Genomic DNA, 23560 nt, shown 5'->3' with positions numbered 1-23560 from the left:
AGATAAGACAATAACTCAGCTCCATTCATACATGCCACCTCAAACCAGTAACTTAGCCGAAGAATGCCAAGTGTTAAAACAGCAAGTCACCAGAAGATGGCGCTTGTCACCTACTCTCTCCTCACCACCAACAAATTAAACAAACCCAGCTGTGGAGAAGGGGGAGGAAGATATTAAAAGCAAACTACTATCAGACAGACAAATCTTAGTTCAGCTTTCCCCAATCCTCCAAATGTGTTGGACTGCAACTCCTCTCAGCCCTGGCCAGCATGCTTAGGGAAGGCTGTCTTAGCCCACAGCCTATTAGCAGGGTGGGGAACCTTTGGCCTTTAAAGGTCAGATTACTCTCAAGATAAATATCTGAGTCCATCTGCCCCAAATATTTGATTGGAGGTCTTGATTCAGTGAGATTTATTGTGGGGCAGCAGCAGCAAGAGAAAGACATTTCTGGTGCAACCAATGGTTTGCTTGAGCAAGGAAACAAATCCTAGTATCCTAGGGGAAAAGAAAGCCCAGGGAGCAAATCCTATTCACAATGGCCAAGCCATGATTTGTTGCCTATGTCTATGTCTGAGCTGGGACTTAAATCTGCAGAGCCAAGTGGGGCTCTGAATGTTTAGTTGCAGTGGAGGGTGAGGGTGTGTGTGTGTGTGTAAGTGTATATATACCGTATTTTTCGCTCTGTAAGACGCACCAGACCACAGGACGCACCTAGTTTTTGGAGGAGGAAAACAAGAAAAAAAATATTCTGAATCTCAGAAGCCAGAACAGCAAGAGGGATCTCTGCGCAGTGAAAGCAGCAATCCCTCTTGCTGTTCTGGCTTCTGGGATAGCTGTGCAGCCTCCATTCGCTCCATAAGACGCACAAACATCTCCCCTTACTTTTTAGGAGGGAAAAAGTGAGTCTTATAGAGCAAAAAATACGGTGTGTGTGTGTGTGTGTGTGTGTGTGTGTGTGTGTGTGTGTGCACAACATGGAAAACAGTTGAGCTGTTTGTTATTATGACTATGTGCATGAAGTTTCAGAGTCAGTATATTACTGAGCACCTAGATTTAAAAAAAGAGAGCCACAAGTTCAAAAACTTTTGCTCAGTTTTTCATATTCTTGCTCCATTCTTTGTATAAGAGACCGAAGGCTCACTTGTAGCTCAAGGAGCATGGAAGCCCTTACCCAGAACACACACACAAGAGTGAAGGCTGAAGGGTGAGCAGAAAGGAGGCAACCTCTATGTGAACCTAACCGTTTGTTCCAATGCAATGCTTATATAAAGCCTTAAGAACTTTAGCCTACTGACCTGTCTGCCACAATGCTCCAAGCCAGGCTGGCACAACTTGTGACCTACCAGGTCTGCCAACTGCTGCTCACTAGCCAAGTATGATAACCCAAACGCATCCTGTTTTTCTTTTTTGCTGTTTCCCACCAGCCACACATTGTGTTCTGCCTGCCAGGGCCTGAAAGCACACAGAGAGGTACCAAACATCTGGCAGATCTTACACTGCATGGCTGGCGAGCCAAGTTCAGCCTGGCAAGTCCCGAGTTGTGCAAGCCTGATGTATGCAAAGCGTTTGCCAAGAAACACACACACACACAGGCACACACCAGATGGAAGTCAGAAGGGTTTCGGCCTTCTTGTCCCCAAAGCAAGAGGTTTAGCTATTTATATAATATTTGAAAAAAGAAAAGAGTTTCAAGATTCCTAAAAGGATTTGCTTTAAAATAACACACACACTTGTACCTCCACTGCATCTAGAAATATCCCATGGAATTAAATCACATACCAGGAAAGTTCTGTCTTCAGCAACACACACACACACACACACACCTGCTTCACATGTGTGTCACTTAATATTGATCTGGGGACAACACACGCCAGTCAGCCGGAGGCATAGGACCACCACTGAGCTGAGAGGGGTGCAGATTGCTGCCATCGTTTGCAAAACCAAGGTGGCTCAAAGCGAGTCATTATGAGTATGCAAACCATGGCAGTCACAAATTCAATAGTCATAGCTTCATGCAATCACAAGTTTCTGGGGCTCAGTGGAATGTGGTCCAAAGCAAAGCCAGTTCCGGCACCTCTCAGGTGGGCGCCATTGCCATTATAAGAGAACGAGGGAGGCATTCATGGTGAGTTCCTGCACCTATTTTTCTAGAAAAATAGCACTGGTTAAAATAAACCATGGCTTCGTGTTCCGTGCAAACACATTTCTCTCCCTCACCCCCCCAAGCCCATGTAAAATAACTCCTGAGTGACGTGGCTCTTGCTTGTGCCTTTCCATAAGCTCATAGCAGTAAAGAAAGATGAGCAAATAATAGTGTAATGAGGCTACTGCCTCCAGTACTTTGATCAAGCTATAATAATGTTGCATCTGCCTGTTCTCAAGTGGCCACCCTTCTGCACATCCCCCAGAGGGGCCACACAGAGAATATGGTAGGGAGTGTGCTGGGTGGCAAAAGACCACCCCAAAGGACTCCCTCCTCCAACTTATATCAGTTTGCTGCCTTCAAACAGAACTGTTTATGAATTAATTTGTGTCCAAATCCCTAGTGGCTGGACAACAGTATCTCTACAGAGACTGCCCATAACAGCTCCCTCACAGCACTGAATATTAGCCAGCCTTTCCCCCTTGTCTGATCAACTCTTGCATGACCACTCACCTGCAACTGGACATAGTCCCATGCATTCTCAAGGGTCCTATTCTTGTCGTCATAGGGATTGTAATTCTGAATGAGGTTGCCAGCAATCATATCCAGTTCTTTCCTGAGCTGGTGAATAAAAAAAGAGGGGGGGTTAAGTATTGATCATTCACTCTTTGCCTGACAGATTTCAAAAAGTCATTTAGCCCATGTTGAACACGTGCAGGTAACCATACAGTATTAAAGGTAAAGATAAAGGATCCCTGGACAGTTATGTCCAGTCAAAGGCCACTATGGGGTTGGCGCTCATCTCGCTTTCAGGCCGAGGGAGCCAGCGTTTGTCCACAGACAGCTTTCTGGGTCACGTGGCCAGCATGACTAAACCGCTTCTGGTGCAACGGGACACCGTGATGGAAGCCAGAGTGCATGCAAATGGTGTTTATCTTCCTGCCAAAGTGGTACCTATTTATCTACTTGCACTGGTGTGCTTTTGAACTGCTAGGTTGGCAGGAGCTGGGGCAAAGCAACGGGAGCTCACCCAGTTGCACGGATTTGAACCACTGACCTTCCGATCAGCAAGCCCAAGAGGCTCACTGGTTTGGTCCACAGTGCCAGCTGCGTCCCTCATACAGTATTAGGTTCAGTTAAAAGGCACAACCAATTTATAAAACTGCAACCTTTCTAAGCATGTAGTGAAGATATACACACACACACACACACCAGTCCAGAGCTTCATAAGAAGCAAGGGTGTACTGTTTCTGGATGGACTGGCTAAGTCCCTAGATCATCTCCTCTTCAGACAAATCATCATTTTCTGAAGAGCTGGGTGGGCACCATACTGGGTCAAGCACCTACAAACATCCTCCCCCTCCCCCCTCCTGCTTCCTTTCCTGAGGGAAGGCTCTGTAGAGAGAGTGGTCAGTTGGCTGCCTCAGCTTGAAAACATCTTGAACATCTTCTGCTCAACTCTCATTTTTTGCACTCCGCCTCTCACCCCCCCCACTCCCGGGGCTCCCCACCTTTGGTTTATGCCATAAGAATCATAGCTAAAGGAGACCAGTTCAGGTCAGGATCCTCCCAGAGGATGTTAACTCAAAATTAGCGTATTAGCGGTGGGAATGTGAGGAGATTCAACCGTTCTGAAGCTGGGTTTTTTCAATGAGAGCAGCTAATGTGCCTCCATAGCCCTTCTTTCTTTAGAGAACAATGTCAATTTTCCTGCAACTTATGAAAACCTAATGCTTACGTTACTATTGTCAGCCAAACTGGCAATAGCCCGATACAAGAAATCATCAAAACTTCCTATGTGGGAGGCATGATTTACTAATATATGGAACATTGCTTTATCTGAACGCCTGGTCAGACAAAAATGTGTAGTCTGGAGCAAAGCCAAATGAGACAGTTTTGATGCACACTGGTACCCATGTTTTTATTATATAAATAGGGAGAGTCATAGAAGTACCCCTCCCATGACTCACTCCTCATTGCGGTTGGGCTATATAAATTGCGGCCATATGTAACTCCATCTCTTTATTTTGTTTTTACATTGAATATGCTCTGTGTATGGTTTTGTTGTTGTTTGTATGGTTTTGTGTAAGTTTGTACACATTTCTATAAGTCAATAAAAGTAGATAGATGATAGATAGATAGACAGACAGATAGACAGATAGACAGACAGATAGATGATCAATAGGTGTATTAGTGAACCTCCAGATCTGCAAATGAAGCAAATTCCCTCTGACGGCAATGCAACTGGGTCACAGGTTTCTTCCCCCCCCAGATCTGATTACTGTGCCTGTCTAGGCCAGTAAAGCGGGAGATCTCTCTGACTGCAGCTTACACCAGTTCATGAGCTCACTTAAGCGGGATGGCCCAGTTACTGCGCTTAACCACACTGCCAGCCTGTCCCTGTCAAGCTCTTTTAAATAAAGCTCCTCTTCCGAATTCTGCAAGCACAAAGTACCCAGCACTCGACTGCACAAGCTCGAGAGTGTCACGCTGGGGACAAAGCTGGCACTTGAAGCATTTGTAATGGGCTTTCAGAACTAGGTCAAATTTCCACAGGGCAGCCAGTCAAATAGATCTCCATATGGCAGCCCCGCTCAGCCCCAATGAAGCTCGCACTCTCCTCAGACATACAACCGAGCAAGGCTGTTCTCAGTGGTGGCTGCATACAGACTGCCTCCGAGCAAAGCCGCTCCAAAGGAGGCTGCATCTGCTCATATATTCCTCCTGGCCATGCAGTCAGATGGAAGAGAATCATACAATCACTCCCAGCTGACGTCTGGCCCTCTGTTACTCAGTTTACATGGCCAAGCTCTCTGCCTCTCGCCCCAACCACTCCCAGGGAGGAAAGGAGGGATGAGCAGCAAAGCAACTTGACCTGGTTCCTGCCGCTAATGCAATTGGTCCTGGCTGCCTTTGTCCTCAGTCATAGATGGCACGAAGGCAAGGAGCCTGTGGGTTTTCGTTGTCCCTCCCCTCTGCTGTGTTAAAAAGAGAAGACCGCTTTTACACGCTACAGACTCAAAACATGGAAAACCAAAAAGGCCCGAGTTTCAAGATTGTCAGTGGCAAGTGATGCTTTCCCACCCAAATGATGTGGGGATGATGCTCTGTACCCTTTGCCTAGGTGTGGGCTCACCAGACCTTAGCCCCAGAATCAGTTTTTAGTGTCATGTGTGAATGGGATTAGAAATGCATGGATTAGTTTAATGTCCATGTATGTGTATTGTGCCTTTTCCTTGTCATGCAGCTACAGTCTGTAGCTCCACATCCCCTCTCCAAAAGCCATTCCTGGTTAAGTAGATGACATGACTTCCAAATGCATTCAGCCTTTTCCTCTCCAAAAAAGAACAGGCCACAAAGAAATTCAATGTCTTCCCCCCAATTCCCCCAAATAACACAGTCACACACACACACACACACACACACACACACACACCAAGCATATCTTTTGCACTAGTTGCTTCTGTGTGTGATACAGTATACAACATTTATTTAAAAAAAAGAAAATAACATTCATCTCTTGTTAAAAATAGCCTGGATATTAAAACAGATTATTAGCATGTTGAGCCCACACTTAATCTGCTAAAAAAATGAATCCACAGCCACCTAACAAAACACAAGGACGTTCCACCTGAACAACGGCTTGGTGTGTTGCATCACTGAGCTTCATGACCACAGGTTCCCCTCTTCCCTCCATTTGCATATTTGCAATTTCCACTGGGACAAGATGTCACAGCAAGAAATGTGCATGACATCTCAGGGTTTTGTGTGTGTCACCCTCAGCAGGATACTATTCAGAGGACACCTTTGGAAGAGTGAAGGGTCACAAGTGTGGATCTGTGTGGGATGTGGAGCAAAGAAAGGAGACGCGAGGGAACAGAAACCAAAAAGGGGAGGAAAGCACAAAACTAATCTTGAGAGCAGAGCAGGAACACCTGACTGGTCCAATGGCACAAAGAACACAGTCATGCTAATGGTGTATATTCTAACCCTAAAAAAGGGTACCTGCTTGTCACAGGAGGGTGATCTCGGTCAAGAATATACAGGAAGGGACAGCAATCGAGAGCAAGCCCTTCCTTCTAGTACAGAGTTTCTACAGGATACTGCCAACAGCTGGAGGTTTTGGAAGAAGTCAGCCAGCTTTTCTTTGGCCCGTTTGTGTCACTGAATCATTGGGGAGGACTCCTGAGGCACGAGCCCAGCAAGTGTCAAGTAGGTGAAGCACAAGCTCACATCCCGAGCTATGTATGGTACAGGCGTCTGGGTTACTGTCTGGCAGCCCCAGTTATGAGATCAGACAGGAACAATGAAATGTTTCACAATTTCCCCTTGATGGGAGTTTGCGTACATAGCATGGAAAAGCAAGAGAGGTCAAAAGTTTCCATTTAATACTACCTCACTGACTACAAGTCAAATTCCAGAAACAGAGGCTCTTCCACCCCCAGTTTCTGCCTAAGTGGGCTCCCAATAATTTCCATATAGTGCACATTAAATGCAGACATGCATTTTGAAATCACGCCTTGCTTGGCCCAAAGTAAATGAGAGTTGAGGGGAAAGTATATTTGAGAAGAGGCAAGGCAAAGGCAGGGCTGGTCTAAGACATTTTGCTACCTGAGGCAAAGATGGCACCCTGTCCCCATTCCATTGACAGAAGCCAGTTGTATGGACTGAGAGTCGCACTTCAACATAGGCGGTGAGACAGCATCCTCCAATGCACCTGAGGACAGTGGGCCAACCTAAGATGTGCAGACCATGTGGTACACCCAGTTCTGTCCTTCTTGCCCCTATAATCTGCCTCAGTCAGTCTAATGGGGTAGCCAACATGGCGTCCTCAGACACTGGTGTACTCCAACTCCCATCATCCCTGGCCATGGCTCATGTTTGCTGTAGCTAATAGGAACTGAAGTCCAGCATCATCTGGACTGAAAGTGAGATCATGAGAGCATCCTTGCTGGATGAGGCCAAAGGCCCATGTTGTTCAACCTTCTCATATCACGCTGTGACTAACCAGATGCCTATGAGAAGCCTGGAAGAAGGACCCAAGTGCAACAGGAATTCCTGACAGGAGCAGTGTGCACTGAGTAGGCCTGGTTTACTTCCAGATAACCCGTTTATTGAGCCCATAAGACCTTGCTTCAAGCAATTATCCTCCCCAACACTTGCCAGAGCATTTTCTTGCCACTTTCCTTCCGGGAAAAAGTCTGAGGAGAGAAAGAGCGCTTGTTGCACAAGAGCTGCAAATCCACTTTCAATTGCAAAGCCTGAATTTGCTGTTATGCAACTGAATCCCACCTGCAAAATTGCCCTGGTAGTTTCATGGCCCCAGGACACATATGAAAGCTAAAATTTAACCAAAAGAAAGTTCTCCTTTGCACAAAATGAAACACTCAGCAACATTGTGGCTCAGACCACTGGATGAGAGCGGGAGAAGATGGAGGCCTGCCGGCTTTGCCTCCTGGCAGCCAGATTCTAGCTGGAAGTAGGCCCACCTTTATCAAACAACACGAGGGGAGAGGAGACTGGTGTGCCAGACTCTTCCTGCCAAGAAGAGTTCTGCGATGTTTCCAAAGATGCCTCCCCACCATTATGAAGCAGAAGAAAAATGAGGCTTCGGGACCAACCACTGTTGCTAGAGCAACCCTGCAGCAACTTCTCCACATAGAGGCCTCCATCTTTATAATGTGGAGGAAAATATGACAAGCCAAACCCAAAACATCTACAGCATCAAAGGGAGAAAAATATCTCAGAAAACCAGACTTTGAGGGAACAAAAAAACCCTCAATCAAAGACTGGTAGCAGCAGAAGAGTTCTGTGGAAAAAATTGCTGGAGCTTCATGGAAGAACATGCCTGAAGAAGGAAGGAGGTGGCTATTGCAATCTTTATACATTATACCTAGCCAGGGGTCTTTTTCTTTGGCATCAGGGAAAAGATCTCTTGCAAACTTTTTCTCTTAGCACAACAGCAACCTCAGCTAAAGTGAAAGAGGTTGCAGGAGACGAGATCCTGAATATTGTTGTTAAGCTTGCTATGCAGTTTTAACTGGCTATTTTACAATGTAAAACAGCCAGTTAAAAGCACAGAACAGGTTCAACCACTGCAGGAGATCATTAAAAGGTCACAGAAGAGACATTTTAAAAAATTCCATACAAACAGAAAAGGCTTTACTCCATCCGGTTTGACACTAACTGTAGGAAGGGGCTCGAGCATGTCAATTTGGCAATTACGTAAAGCCAAATTTTACATAATTTTTACCACCCTGCTTCAGACCCACACTATACAAATGAAATGTCCCAGTTCTCATACCAGGGATGGCTGTTTGAGCCCACTTTCTCTTTCACACACACCACCACCCAGAAAAGTTCTAGTCCACATGCTGCATTCATATCATCAGTATTGGCCTATTCTGCATTGGTTCCAAAGCTAAAACAGTGCTGGTCCTTTTGGTAAACTATATACTAGAATTACATCTTTGTCTCAAAATACAGCTCAGAAATAAACACAGCTGCAGGTGTGAAGTGGCAGCCTATCCACATACCAGAATGAAATAAATAATGCCATGTCTGGGCAACCCTACCCTTTCAGAATTTTATTACGGTTATTTATTAAATTTATTTACCATGCCTATAAACTGAAGATCACAGGGCAGTTCACAGTATTAAAAACACAAAATAGATAAGAATTTAGTTTTTGAAGGCCACCAGTGGTAGCTCTAGGACACTAGAATAGCAACGAAACAAGGAGTGGGGTGTGCCATGCATGACAGCTGGCAAATAGGGACTTTTCCAGGTTTATAGACACAGTTGGAACACATGCACCTAAGAGGAAGCACTCAAGAGGGGAAGTGGTTAGAGTAACTTTCTCCCAGCTGCTATTTCGTTTTTAACTAGGCTATGGACCAGGAACATGTGGCCCTCCAGATGTTGCTGGATTATCACTATCATAAACTCTGACCATCGGCCATGCTGTCTGGAGCGGATGGGAGTTTGTATTCAATCACCAGCACAGGATCAGAGCTCCTCTACCCCCAAATTAAATCATGCCAGTTTTATTTACATTGGTTCTCACCCAGATTCTAAAAAAATGTGCCACCACTTCTGAGGCAGGAGGCTACTGCTGAGCACCAAGTCTGCATGGCATAATGTGTCAGCAGGGAATAAGGGTTTAGAATTTCCCAGCCTTCTAAAAAAAACCCCCAAAGTAGACTGCACCCCAGTTTTAGGAGTTGCCCTTTGAGCAATTAATTTATTTTTTAGACTCTTCACAACCAAATTATGTTAACAGCGAAAAGCAAATTCAACACAAACCATCCTATACCCCTGAAATATGCAATAAATGCTATGGGTTGTATCCAGTGCTGACTTGCACACTCTCCTCCAGTTCCCCAGATCTGCCCCCGGGGAGGAAGAAAGGTGAAGTCCATGGTGCTAGCAGAAGTCCACTAGTGAAGCATTTTATTCTGCCTTCTGTGTTCATTTGGCATAAACCATCTGCTTTTGTACATAGAATCATAGAATTGCAGAGGACCATCCAGTCCAACCCCCTGCGATGCAGGAATATTAAGCTGTCCCATATGGGGATGAAACCTGCAATGTTGGCGTTATCAGCACCATGCTCTAACCAACTGAGCTATCCAGGCGTATGTTTTGTTTAGCTCGACCTCATGATATTGTATGTGTGGGAACACAACAATCAAGAGAAATATTTTGAAAGGAAATGTGACCTTGGGCTAGTCATTTGCCCAAGGACTAGCTCTTAAATCTACAAGAGCTAGATTTAAGAATTTTCCCAGAGAGGAATGGCAAAGCTAAGTTCTGCATCAGAAACCAGGAGCAGATGGTGAAAGCACAGTTTCCATGGAAGAAAGCAGGTGGGAGAGGAAAGGAGTCACTTACTCTATCCCGCTGGAGGTAGATGAGCACGCCAGCAGCTATCTGGGCTATGAGGATCAACAACAGGCAGGTGAAGTACTGAAAAAAAGAAATAGCACAACATTACTTGGTGTTTGGCATGGTCATTACTATAGACAGCAACCTCAGGAAAAGCTCTTCAGGGGACAGCCTATGGAACAGAGTCGGGCCTAAGAAGAAAGAGTTTTTGAGATAGTCTGTTTTCTTTTTAGGAGTGCATGCAGTTATTTCCCATGCAACACAGCCAATAAAAGCATTTCCCCCCATTTTTGCCTACTCTTCAAGTGCAATAAGCTCATAAATTGGCTCCTTCCAGGTGTTCCAACAAGAACTTGGCCCAGGTGTACACAGGGTAGTTGCCCATGTTGGAAGCAGTTCAAGAGTCTCCCCCTACCTGCCTGGCACTCATTGTCACATAGCTCAAAAGCTTTGCCCAATATACGGGAGCATCACTTTTCACGATGCAAAAAAGGAAGACAGTTCAGCTGCCGGACTGAGTACAGCATACAAAGCACAACAGATGTCGAGACAACTATTGGGGCTCAGAGCATCCCAGAAGATTCAGGAAAGGTAACATGTAACACTTGGATTTCATGATACATATGAGAATCAAAAATAAATAGTAGAATTCAACAATACACTGTTACAGAAACTTCCCCCTGTTCTGGGGACTCTCCCGTCCCCCACTTCCAGAGCCAACTGAGGGTCATGGGATGGGGGGCAGAATCACAGTAGGAGAAGGGGGGAAGCCCACTGCACAGCGGAAGTCCTTGCACAGAGCTTCCACTGACAAGGCTTCTTGGGTTAATCCCACCCATAATTTTCCTCACCTACAGGGGAGAAAAGCTCCCATAATGGCAAGTGCAAACTGAAACCTGGGGTAATACATAATATTTATACACACATATGTATACACACAAATTATTTCACATCCATGCATCTCTCTCTCTCTCTCTCTCTCTCTCTCTCTCACACACACACACACACACACACACACCAATATTCAAAAACCTGGTCACACCTATTTTTTACCTATTAGCAACCCAATATCATTCCATCTTCATATGTCCTTATTTAGATTAATTATAGGTTACTGATTTATTTTTAAAAGAAACCACCACCTTATCCAACAAAATAGCAACATGATAATCAAATGAAGGAGCTGGCAATCACTATTCCTTGTCTGAAAAGGGCTTTGCATGGACATCAAAGAAACATAACAGGCATCAGGTGTGTTTTCCCTGGGAAAGGGACAGGACAGGACAGCCAAAGAGACTAAAGTTGCCACCTGCTTAACTTTGGAGGCCCTTCTCTAGATGCCTCAGTTTTCTGTGAAGCCAGGAATGTCTCGCTTAGAATTCTGAAGTACTGTACTTCTCTATCAACTGTAGTCGATATTCCTGCATGCCTTGGTCTCTAGTTCAACTGCAGCCCTCAGGCAGTACCCAGCAAGTCACTTAAAGTAGCATTTATCTCTTTTCACTCACCAGACCCAAGAGACAGCGGATCTCATTGACTGCTCCAATGCAGCCCAGGAACCCCATCAACATGGTCACAGCACCGACTCCAATGAGAATGTACGCCCCAATCTTCAGCGATGACGATGAGGTCTCTGTGGAAACCAGAAGAGAAATGGACACAAAGTGAAGGAGGATTCTTTTAACGTTGGTTAGCTCCAGAAAAACAAGACTGCTCAGAGCCACATGCGCTTCAGAGAGCTAAGAACTTCAGGCCTAGATAATCAAAGGCCACGTGAAGGTTGCTTGTGATGGAGGGATCCACAAATAGGCAGTCAGAGAATTGAAGTGGGGCGATGAAGGAGAGAAGGCTGCATAATAGGAACTGATGACTAGGCAAGCAAGAGGCACACAAAAGAAGACTTTATCCTGTCTTTGCTCTACCCCCAGAGTCTAGTTAGCTGCTCCCAAAAGGCTCCTCTGAGGCAACTGCTAAGTTGCAAGGTAGAATTGGTCTTTGAAGGATGCACATCTAAAATGCAGCCACCAAACCCCAGTTATCCCCCTCTAACCCAGTTCAGCAAACACCCTTAAAAAGGTAAGGAAAGGGAACTGCTTCCTTGCCAAATAGTAGTGCTGGTGGCGTTCATATTAGCTGACTGGGTGGGGTGTGAGAGAGTTTGCATGTTGCATCTTACTGTGGGATCACAAGACACTTCCACTGATGGTTATGCAAAACTTCTCACACGGGGCAGTGGCAACTAACTCATTTGATGGACCCAACCTGGCTGCCTTTCCAAATGTACAGGGCAGGGGTTGTCAATGGTGTGCCCTTCAGATGTTGCCAGACTCCAATTCCAATCAGCCCCAGTCAGCGTGGCCCCTGGCCAGGGACACTGGAAGCTGTAGTCCAAAAAACATCTAGAGGGCTCCACCTTGGTGAACGCTGGTATAGATAGGCACTGAGACAAAGCCTTGGAAAAAGAGACTGTAGCAGAAAGGCACAGCCTGGGCTCAGTCTACAGCCTGCAGCACGTCTTGGATTTTGAAGGAAAGCTCCTCAAACCTTGTTGGCAAAAGGCTCACAGTTTATATTCCCTCTTGCGCCATCTTTTTCCTCGTTTCTGGGAAAAAAGCCAGATAAGCACAAGGGGGGGGGGAGGCCTCTCTGGCAATGGATTGGAATGCCCTGCTGTGTAAAGTTCCTTCCCAGACTTTGTTAAGGTTACCAAAGCAAAAATAAAAAATAAAAAGAGGGGGGAAAGAAATGAGAAAAGGGAGGGGAAAGGGCTTCATCTGGGATCTCAAGGAAGGAAGCAGAAAAAATACTGCATACATGCAGTGAGATTACAAGCAAGAAAGGAACAGGGCTGGGGCAGGAAAGGAGCCCGTATACAGAACACTTCAAATCCTTGGCAAGCAAAATCAGTCCATAGGCTCAGTGTGGGCAAAACTCCTTTTGAGCTGCTCAGTTCATGCAGCTATTAGTTTTGGTTCTAGACCACAGGGAGAAAACTAGGTCACAAGGCAAAGCCTCAACTGATTCTGCAGTCTAAAAATGGCTGCAAGCATTTGTTTTAAAAAGGGGGGGACTTGGTTTAAAACACACTTTTCAGCATAGCCCTTTCTTGTTATTTCTCCCTTGTGAGTAACACTGCAGCACTGACCCAGATAAAGAACGTGGAAAGTGGAAATAGCATGCACAACTACACAGGGAGTTTTTTTTTAAGGAAATGCATTAGCTTGGCAGTTCCCCTTTACCAAATCTGTCCCTCAGACTTTTGCTGAGGTGAACCAAAGTTACCAAGCCTTGGAGAACTTCAAGGCTAATGCTTTCTGTCTGACCTGACATAGCCTTCCAAGAAAGAAAAGGCTGATTAGCAATAGAAAGCTCTTCTAAATCTAGCAGGAAGCCACCTTTGCTTTGGACTATGATCTGAAGGGGGGCTGCTGTTCAGATGGGCTTCCCTTTACAATTTAGTAAGCACAACATGGTGTTCTCTCTTGGCAGATAAACACCCAAGGAACAAATGCAAAGATAAGAAATGCAGTCTTACGCAAAACTGAAATGAAGCTATTCTTGTCAACCAAAATCCATATTCCGAAGCCCAGGATCACAGCACCCAAGATCTGGAAAACAAGTTTTGGTTACTGAAAAAAGATTGTACAAAAGGTGTATTTCTTATGCTACTTTTACACTAGAAGAATCTTCAAAAGCACTTTATGCAATAGCACAAGTTCCCTCTAGTACAAACATATTTTTCTGAAAGGGTCACATTGATGCTTCTATGAGCAAAGTACAAAGATAAAATCCATCCCAACTGGCCCTAGTGTTTAAGCTAACAAGTTTTACCCACTTCTACTTTTCTGGTTATTTCCTCCTATCCGTTACTGAAATATTATCTACCTCCGACTTAGATATAGGTTCCAGCTAGATATAAGTAATTCAGGGGCCTTGAGCTATGTGAAGCTGTCAATCAAACTAAAGCAGTGGTGGGGAATCTGTGGCTCTCCAGATGTTGATGGGCTCATCATCTGTCACCACTGGTCATGCTGGCTGGGGCTGGTAGGAATTGGAGTCCAACATCTGGGTAGCCAGGTCCCCCACCATCAAACAGCAGTTCTTTTAAGTCCCCCATTTCTAAACAGTGTTAAGAGTCCTGCCAGCACACAGCAGATTCGCTCCTAGTGTATATACAAAACAAAAAAAAAACAAAAAAAAATTTTTTCCTTCCAGTGGCACTTTAAAGACCAACTAAGTTAGTTCTTGGTATGAGCTTTCGTGTGCATGCACACTTCTTCAGATACACTGAAACAGAAGTTGCCAGATCCTTCTATATAGTGAGAAGGTGGGGAGGGGTATTACTCAGAAGGGTGGTGGGAATGGGTGGTTGGCAGATAGCTGTGGTGAGCCTGTTGACGACTCTTAACGACTGCAATAGGTCTATTTCAGAAATAGACTGGAAAGAGAAGCTGCTGAATTGCAACTCATTACCAAACTTAAAACCATGGAGAGACCTGGTCTGAACAAAGACATTGGATTCTTATCTCATTATACATGACAAAGCCATTTTTCACCTTCTCACTCCTTGCTTTTTCCTGTAAGACCTATTGCAGTCATTAAGAGTCATCAACAGGCTCACCACAGCTATCTGCCAACCACCCATTCCCACCACCCTTCTGAGTAATACCCCTCCCCACCTTCTCACTATATAGAAGGATCTGGCAACTTCTGTTTCAGTGTATCTGAAGAAGTGTGCATGCACACGAAAGCTCATACCAAGAACTAACTTAGTTGGTCTTTAAGGTGCTACTGGAAGGAAAAAATTTTTTTGTTTTTTTTTGTTTTGACTATGGCAGACCAACACGGCTACCTATCTGTTCCTAGTGTATATGTTAGGCATGAGTTGTCTAGAACAAAGAACGGTCTACATAAAGCATAGCACCAAGCATCTTTGCTACAGTTAATTTAGAACAAAAAGCAAGTTATCGGTATTATATAGCCTGGTTTGTTTGTTTTTATTTTGCTTTGTGATAACAAGTCAATGACAGTGGAAAGACAAAAGAGCTAAACTAAGCAGTCTTCAAAACACCGCTTCAATGGTTTTTATTTATTTCATAAAATTCATAAAAGCTATCTAAAAAAGGATGGCTCGGAAGCTAGCAACCTGGACATCATTCCCACTGAAGTGGTTAACCTGCCTAAGGTTTATTGCTTCAAACTGACTGTGGGGTCTGACAAGATTGAATGTTTTTCCATACCAAAAAATAAACTAAGTTCACTCCGCATAGAGAGCTAAATGTCAGGGAGAAGGCTAGGCTAAAACACAGTTGGAGAGGAGCACTCAATCATGCAGGCCTCCACATGAAGTAAGAAGCAGTAGGTCCCAGTCCGACTTGGCAGAGACAGCTGCTTTTAAAAAGGCAGAATAATTGGAAGGTAGCTTGCCATACCACTCAGGTTAAGGTGTATTATAACATCTATTTCTGCTGCTAACATGCCACCAAGACCCCTGTTAGCATGCCTGTAGCGAAGAGCACAATAGGACCAGTGTGTCTTGGCATAAGCAGAAAGAATACAAGGAAACAGCTGAATAAGGGCTTGTATCAGACCTTTTTCTTTTTCTTTTTTTTACATCTGATCACACTTTAATAAAGAAACAGGAAGCCTGTTCTGCTGTGCATCCTCCTGTGATAAACACGCAGGCTAAAAATTTGCCTACAAACCAGAATTAAGTGAAGCCACGAGTCGTGCAACAGTCATATGGCAGCAAAACCTAAGGCACAGAGCCATCAGTTGGCAAGTGAGCTGCAAACACGTCGCAGTCCAACAGTGTTCCATCAGTGGGAGCCAACTGGCAGCCCTCATCCTCGGATGAGAATGGGACAATAATCCCAGGGCCATAATGCAGATTTGATTTAGCAAATCAAAAAGCCAACCTGGGGCAAGGAGGATAGGTCTAGAAAATCTCTGCAGGCACCTCTGCCAAGGCTGAACTCAAATGGTCAGGGCAGGGACTTGCCTTTCCCCAAGTTCTACAACAAGGAGTAGGAAACCTCAGGCCCAGGGGGGCAAATGCACCCCTTCAAGACCCTCTATTTGGCCCTCGAGACTCTTATTTATTGTCTTTATAGCCCACCTTTATAGTCCACCTCTTCAAGGCTAGCCTGAGAGGCAGTGACTGGCCTAAGGTCACTCAGTTGCATGGCCGAGTAAGGATTTGAAAGCTGGTCTCCCAGATCCTAGTCCCAAACTCTAGCCACTACACCACACTGGCTGGCTAGCCAGGCTATATTCCCACTCTGCTATCTCCAAACCACATCTCTTACCAGCCCTGCTTTTGCCCTGGCTGGAAGAACTTTTGCCTGGCTGGAATACCTTTTGCTTGCCTGGGTAGAGGACAGAGAGAGGTGGCTGGAGAAACAAGTCAGCAGTACAGAGATAAAGTTTACGTTGGTTGCTCTGCTCAGGTTGGACTCTGGCCCTGCGCAACATTGGCATGTGGGTCCCAGAAGGTTACCCAGAAGGAAATACAGAGTGGAAAAGGTCGCCCGCCCCCCTGCTCTGGAACTAGAACGTCCAGATATTTTTATTACACAATGAAACTTTCACAGACAGGACTTCTGTGTGTTATAGGTTGCTTTCCACCTGGTCAGCAGTAAAGGAAAACAAGCGCATACCAAACACTTTATACTTAACAATTAAGTGAGACTTCCATGGCACACTTGAATATAAATAGCTCCTATAGTAAACATTGAAGAACAAAATAATCTAACAGTACACAGCATGCAGACCTATTTGCTGGCTAGAGGCCAGTAATTCAAAACCTCCTCCAGAACTTTGGAGTGTTTTGAGAATAATCTGGTACACAGGATGTTTATTATACCCGCTTATGTGAAACAGACTGTATTCTGTCAGGGCCTCGCATCAGTCATGAAAGGATCATTAACATTGTCAGCAGAAATGCGGAATTTTCTCCCACTGCCTCCATGTTGTTGCTACAAAGTACAGAAAGCCAGACAAACTGGAAAAGTGATGGTTCCATTCAAAGAACTGCCAATATAGTTCACCTGCCTCCAAGGGAGCTGTGGAGAAGATGCGATCTCTGTGAAGATAACACTGGAGCGCATAGTGACAAGGTGGCATTGACAAAATGGGCTCCCAATGCTACAGTAGACACAGGGATAAAACCAACCTGCTCATACTTAAAATTTAGTTCTCTTTGCCAATAAGACATTGCAGCAGCAGTCTTGCTTTCCCTCCTGTATTATCTCAGCTCTGGCAAGTGAATTATGACCACCAGGTAGCAGCTGTTTACATAGTGAATAGTTTTCTGTGGAGCAGATCTCCATGCAGTGAAAGCTCCTCCTAGGGAAAAAAACTTATTCCAAAGGGAGAGCTTGTGCCAGCACTGGCAAAAACAGAAAGCTTATTAGGGAACCATGTGGGCATCCTATTACAAAAGCCACCAAGTTTTATACATGTGAGAATAGCCTAACCTTGTTTGGCCTGCCATTTATGCACAGGTTGAACTTTAGGTTCCCAAAGGTTCAGATGCCATGGAACTGCAGAAAAAGCAGCTCTTTCCACTGAGGCAAAAGGTAGTGGAAACAAAGGAGGGTTAGAGGAGTCTTGAAGAACGGATGCTTCCTGTCACCTGTGGCCTTGCCAGAGGAAGTCCAGAAAAGTCTACTGGGAGAGAATTCCAACCATCTACCCCTCTGAGCGCCATTTGCTTCAGCCAGCCATCTCCCTCAAGAGACTTTCCACTTCTTTCTGTGCAAAATGTGGGAAAATACTTTGCCTCTCAGATCTGGATTTATTCAAGCCAAGCAGCTTGGATCCGCCTCCTGTCAGCTCAGAGCCATCTCATCAGGGCTCCAAGAACATAACTTGGCTTTACAGGCTGCAGAGCGGGAAGAGGAGGGGGATGTGGAAAGCCTGGAATCGGAGGAAGAGTGAAATATCCACTTTGCTGAAGTGCTGTGGCAACAGGGAGGCGAGCAGGGTTACTGCAGGGCAAAGCTTTTCCGCAGCCCATTGTAGATGCATAGATTCGCCGCCGCCGCCACTCAGATTAAGTTCCCTTTAGTGCCTCTCGCCCTTTGTCTTCTTCCCTGAAAAAGTTGCTATAGAGACAGTTAACCTGCACTCTTGACAGGGCCAGATCAATTCACCTGAAGTCTCAAATCTAGGCTAATTCACACTTTATGCAGCAAGTATGTTTGCTGCACACCGACACACGTCAAAAACACTGCAAAACATGGCACAAATATATTTATCTGCATAGTTCTATTATCATGAGATGCGTGTATCACCTGCTTTCTCCAAAGGAGCACAGTTTAATGGGGACAATTATTGGATAGTGCAATCATTCTTCCCATTCACCTCTTCAACTACATTCAGGGAAGAAGCTGCAATTCAGGTGAGGTCTGGCCACTGCCAACCTTCATGTCCTGCCTGGATGGTATTCCACCAAGGAATGCCATGCATGGGACTCCCCCTCCCCCTCTCCCATGCACACCCCACACCCAAATCTACTTCAGAGGGTTGTGGAAACCCCCAAAAGAAACATAAAAGTCATGCAGGGTGAGGAGGGGAAGCCTTGCTTTGCAGGTGGAATGCATTCTGCTTGCACAAGGAACGGCTTTGAATACAACCACTTGCTTCCCCAGGAAGACACTTGGAATGAAACATGGTACACATCATTTCCCCCACCCCCGCCCCCTTTGCTAGTGGATGCCAATGAAGCACAGAAGGAAGGGGGAAATGAGAAACTCTATTTAGCACCACCAAAATAGTTTAACGGATTGCACACAGACCAGGCAATGGCCCAGAAACCCCATAAACTTGCGGCAACATAGCTTCAAATACCTTAGTATTTGTACAGGAATGTCTTCCATCCCTGGGAGCCAACCAACATCCCACCTCAAATACCAGCTGCAAGTACTCCAGTAATGCTAGAAGAATTCAAGTGCCCAAGCACGCAGATAAAGTCACTTCCTTTCCCCTGCTTGTATCTCATTTCAGAAAGGGCAGAAACCGTCTTTAACATCAAGGGGTCAAAATTACAAATATTCTCTGAGCCAACAGAAATAGAATTGTAAAGCTGGAAGGGACCACAAAGGTTATCCACTTCAACTCCATGCAATGCAGGAATCTTTTTGCCCAAGGTGGGGCTCAAACCCACGACCCTGAGATTAAGAGTCTCATACTCTACCAACTGAGCCATCATTTCCGACAGTCAAAAATGGATGGAACACTGTCTCTTGTAGACCCAATATGAAGTGATGCTGCTATGGAATAACAGATAGCATATTGCAACCTGTAGTTCTAGCTCTGCTATCCAATTCACCCCCACTCAGTCCCCCAACAAATTCTGAAGATGAAGCCGGACTAGTATTCAATGAGTTCTGCATCTTTAACTGTGTGTTTAAAGACTTAGCCCCACCTCACTGCAGAACTGGATCTTAAAAGAGTCTTCCTCCGCATGCTAAAACCATCCACGACCTTTGGTCCCTGGCAGCCTTAACGGGAAAGCCGATTGCTCGGAGATGGAAACGAAGCATGCAGCTGGGGGGTGGGGGCTAGCGGAGAGAGCAAATTGAAAACCAGTTCCAGATGTGCCATCTGGGCAAGCCTTCCTGCTTGCAGTTTCTACATGGCACATGGTGAAAGAGTGGCAGAGGGAGGGGAACTCAGATTCACAACTGTTTGAGAAAGCAAGAACCTTAGTGATGATTTAAACACAACCTGTGAACATCCTGGAATGTCTAACAAGGGCATTGCAGTTTGTATCACTGACGTTGCTTTAGATGCCAGGGGAAACATGCACATCTCTCTTGTGCACAGGTTTCACATGGATTCGGCACTTGCATCTTGAGGCACCCTCCACACATGTCAGAATGAGAATCTCTCTGCTGCTGCTTTCTTTTTTAGGATCTGAAGTCACCCTAAAGTGGTAGAAGCACCAAGCTAACACACAGCTTAATCTTCAGGTGAAACACAGAGTGATGGGTTCTTACATTTGACTGGGAGGGGTGGCTGCCCAAGAATACACCGTAACTGTCAAGGAAAGATATTTTGTCTGGTGTAATTTACTTCTCTTTTTAACCCTAGAGGAAAGAAAATAAGGAACGAAGAGAGTCTCATGGATGAAAGAAAAAGGGTATGTTCTACAACACTCCAAGTCTAAGGGTGGAGCATGCAAGTGTGAAGAAGAAGAAGAAGAGAAGAAGAGTTTGGATTTGATATCCTGCTTTATCACTACCCTAAGGAGTCTCAAAGCGGCTAACATTCTCCTTTCCCTTCCTCCTCCACAACAAACACTCTGTGAGGTGAGTGGGGCTGAGAGACTTCAGAGAAGTGTGACTAGCCCAAGGTCACCCAGCAGCTGCAAGTGGAAGAGCAGGGACACGAACCCAGTTCACCAGATTACAAGACTACTGCTCTTAACCACTACACCACACTGGCTCTCCTAGTTGTGTGAAAGCTTCTTCTAATTTTGGTTCAAGAAATAAGGACTGTATCTCATTGATAGTGGTGCTCCTAAACAAAATTTCAGAAGTAAGGCCAAACAAGTTAAGCCAGGAGCAACTCCTATGTTCTAACCCAGATAAGGAAGCAGTGAACTTGAGGCCTTTAAGAGAAGCTCCTGTATAAATGTATACCCTACACCCCATTGTCTTCTCACTGGACCAGGTGCCTTCAACTATGGTTCTTTGGAGTTGATCCATTCAGAGGAAGGTGGAAGATTCCAGTTAGCATCTACATTTATACCTCCACCAGAGTAAAAGACTCAGCAGATGCTCCAGATGCAAAAGAGAACTAGAGCAGCAGTTCTCCAAAAGAAGCAGTTGGATTTTGTTGACAAGGAGTAACACTAGGTGTTAAACGTTGCAGATAAAAGTTGGAGAATAAGAACACCATCTGTACAAAGGGAAGAGTCTTTTTGAGTTCAAAACCCCAGTTCCTTTCAACACAGCATTTCCTCAAAGTTGAAACGTTTCCAAATACAGCTCACCAAGTCACCAGTCAGTTTACAAATAGGAAGTGCCCAAGAAGAAACTTGTGACAGTTCACTCACTCTCAGTCTGGAATTAACTCTAGATTGGGAGATTGTGTCCTTTGAATATATTGCACAACATTAAGTGCATTCTCCCACTGAAGCAGATCACTTTTGGGGTTCTTTGAATGTCAAATCATTAAAATATTGCTGCAAGATGCAGTATGCATGGGAATAAAGAGAAACTATAAGGGACTTGGTATTTTGAGCACCACAGACTTTAAAAACACAAGGATTTGGCATCTTACAGCTGCCAATTAAATTGCTACAATTGGCAATCATGTCTTAACGGAACTGCCAAGTATGGATGTTTCTGCATTAATTTGCAATTTTTAAAAAGGATATGGATTATAGCTTAGAAATATTTCTCCCAAAATATGCATTTCAAAAAATCATCATTTGATACATTTTGAGTCAAAACCTGCCAGAATATTCAGGATGTGCAAACTCTGATGATTAACCAAGTTCCAATCGGCACATCAGTCTGGAAGATGTGAATCATATCAGTTTATTATTTAAATTTACAAATAATTTGAGTTCTTCAAGCCTCTTGGCTTCCAGGTAATAGGCTTCTGAAAGTGACAAGTCTGATGAATTATCAGGGGCCAGTACCTGCTATTATTATTTCTTGTTACAAAGACCAGATGCTCCATATCTATAAAAAATAATAATAAACAAGACACCAGAAAAAAAGAATGGAAGGGGAAAATGGGAGGTGTCCATATTAATTGGAATATGTGTTGCAAAGTAAGTTTGCTACACTAAAAATAGATACGGTTTAGCTCAATGAGAAGAATCAGTTATTAAGATGAGGCCCTTGTCAAAGGTGATTTCCTTGACCTTGGCTATGCATATTCTTCAAATGTTATTGAACACAATACAGACTTCTTTCCCAACCAATTCATTTACCCAAAGAATTGTATAAACCATCCAATAACCAAGATCAAAAGGTGGAGTGGCCTCAGATACAACACTGTCACAAAGCAGTATTGAATATTGACAAAAGACAGGGAATGAAGCCAGGAGAAAGGTCAGCTGAACATTTTGACATTAACGCCCTGCTGAGAGAATGGCTGTTCTGGGGGGAAAGAATAAACGGATAAAAAATGTGAAGGAAAAAAAGAGGTAAAAATGAAGAATTATGCTGAAGTGTGGGAGCGGGAGGGGGGGAAACATTTGTCACAAAGATAATCTATCATTTCATTTGTGATATATGAGGGAAAGGTTTTACGGTAGATAGAACCATTAGTGATTTGTTGAATGCATAAGACTTATCTTTGAATACTGCAAGAATTAGGTTACCAGGGACAAATCCTACTCCCATCCCCCACTAATCTACGCAATCGGGAATTTGGTTTATAAGAGCAGAAGGGATGGAAACCAGTAAGTTTTGAAAAATATATTGATCAAGCGGCAATTGAGTAAAGATCCATTTTCTAAAAACATATGTAGGGTCCTCTGTAGAAAGAGAGGAAGTTGAGAGTGCCCGACGACTGGTTTTGTGGTTTGCTTTTTTTGCACTAACAACAACAAAAAAGCTGGACTATCTATGTACCCAACATCCCTCTATTTCTTTGAAGATGGTCACTAAACAGAATTTCTATAAAATTATGTACTGAAAGGATAACACACCTAGGTGGGTTAACGGAAAATGGCTTAAATGAGAGGTTGCCAACATGGTACCTATACTGTTTCAATAGTGTAAATTGAAGCCCGGGTATTCAATGCATGTTTGGTGGTCATGTAGTGAGATTAAGTAGTTCTGAGCCTTAGTGAAAAAAGTTATTCAAGATGCAGTAAGAGGAAAAATAGTCTTTCAGAGCCTAAAATACATGAGTTCCATAGAAATTACAAACTAACATTTTTATGTTTAGCAGCTGTGAGAATACTTCCAGCAAAAACTTGGTACTCCTCACAAACTCAAACTTTGAGTTATTAGTAATTAATAAAATATCCCCCCCTTGAAGATTGCACAACTGATCTGTACTCAGGAAGATCATGTGCATTTCAATCCTTCATGGAGGTTTGGGATATATTTTGCTTTGGGGAAAATGTTATAAGGATAGTTCTTGTCTTGGTAGGGGCTACAGCTAGCTACTGATACTACTATTGGGAGCAGGTGGCGCTGTGGTCTAAACCACTGAACCGATTTGCCGATTAGAAGGTCAGCAGTTTGTATCTGTGTAATGGGGTGAGCTCCTGTTGCTCTGTCCCAGCTTCTGCCAACCTAGCAGTTCGAAAGCACAACAGTGCAAGTAGATAAATAGGTACCACTGCAGCGGGAAGGTAAATGGAGTTTCCATGTGCTCTGGCTTCCGTCATGGTGTTTTGTTGCACCAGAAGCGGTTTAGTCATCCTGGCCACATGACCCAGGAAGCTGTCTGTGGACAAACGCTGGCTCCCTCAGCCTGAAAGCGAGATGAGCGCTGCAACCCCATAGTCGCCTTTTTCTTCACATTACAGAACTATACAACCGATACGCCCCA

General features: G+C 44.5%; 1 protein-coding gene across 4 annotated transcripts in view; it reads right to left on the bottom strand.

Annotated features, from left to right (window-relative positions):
- Positions 1–23560, bottom strand: part of CD82 (CD82 molecule) — a 67239-nt gene that overhangs the window by 5139 nt on the left and 38540 nt on the right. For all 4 annotated transcript variants that reach the window (XM_083602810.1, XM_083602811.1, XM_083602812.1 and 1 more), the window contains 4 exons: positions 13566–13638; positions 11539–11663; positions 10037–10111; positions 2657–2764 (listed from right to left, as the gene is read on the bottom strand). In XM_083602810.1, coding sequence (XP_083458936.1) covers positions 2657–2764; positions 10037–10111; positions 11539–11663; positions 13566–13638 — 381 coding nt within the window. The remainder of the gene's footprint in view (positions 1–2656; positions 2765–10036; positions 10112–11538; positions 11664–13565; positions 13639–23560) is intronic.

The sequence above is a fragment of the Podarcis filfolensis genome (genome assembly GCF_964270895.1).
Source record: "Podarcis filfolensis genome assembly, chromosome: 1".
Classification (NCBI taxonomy): Eukaryota; Metazoa; Chordata; class Lepidosauria; order Squamata; family Lacertidae; genus Podarcis; species Podarcis filfolensis.
Note: the sequence above shows the minus strand (reverse complement) of the source record. Positions and strands in the feature narration are given on the sequence as shown.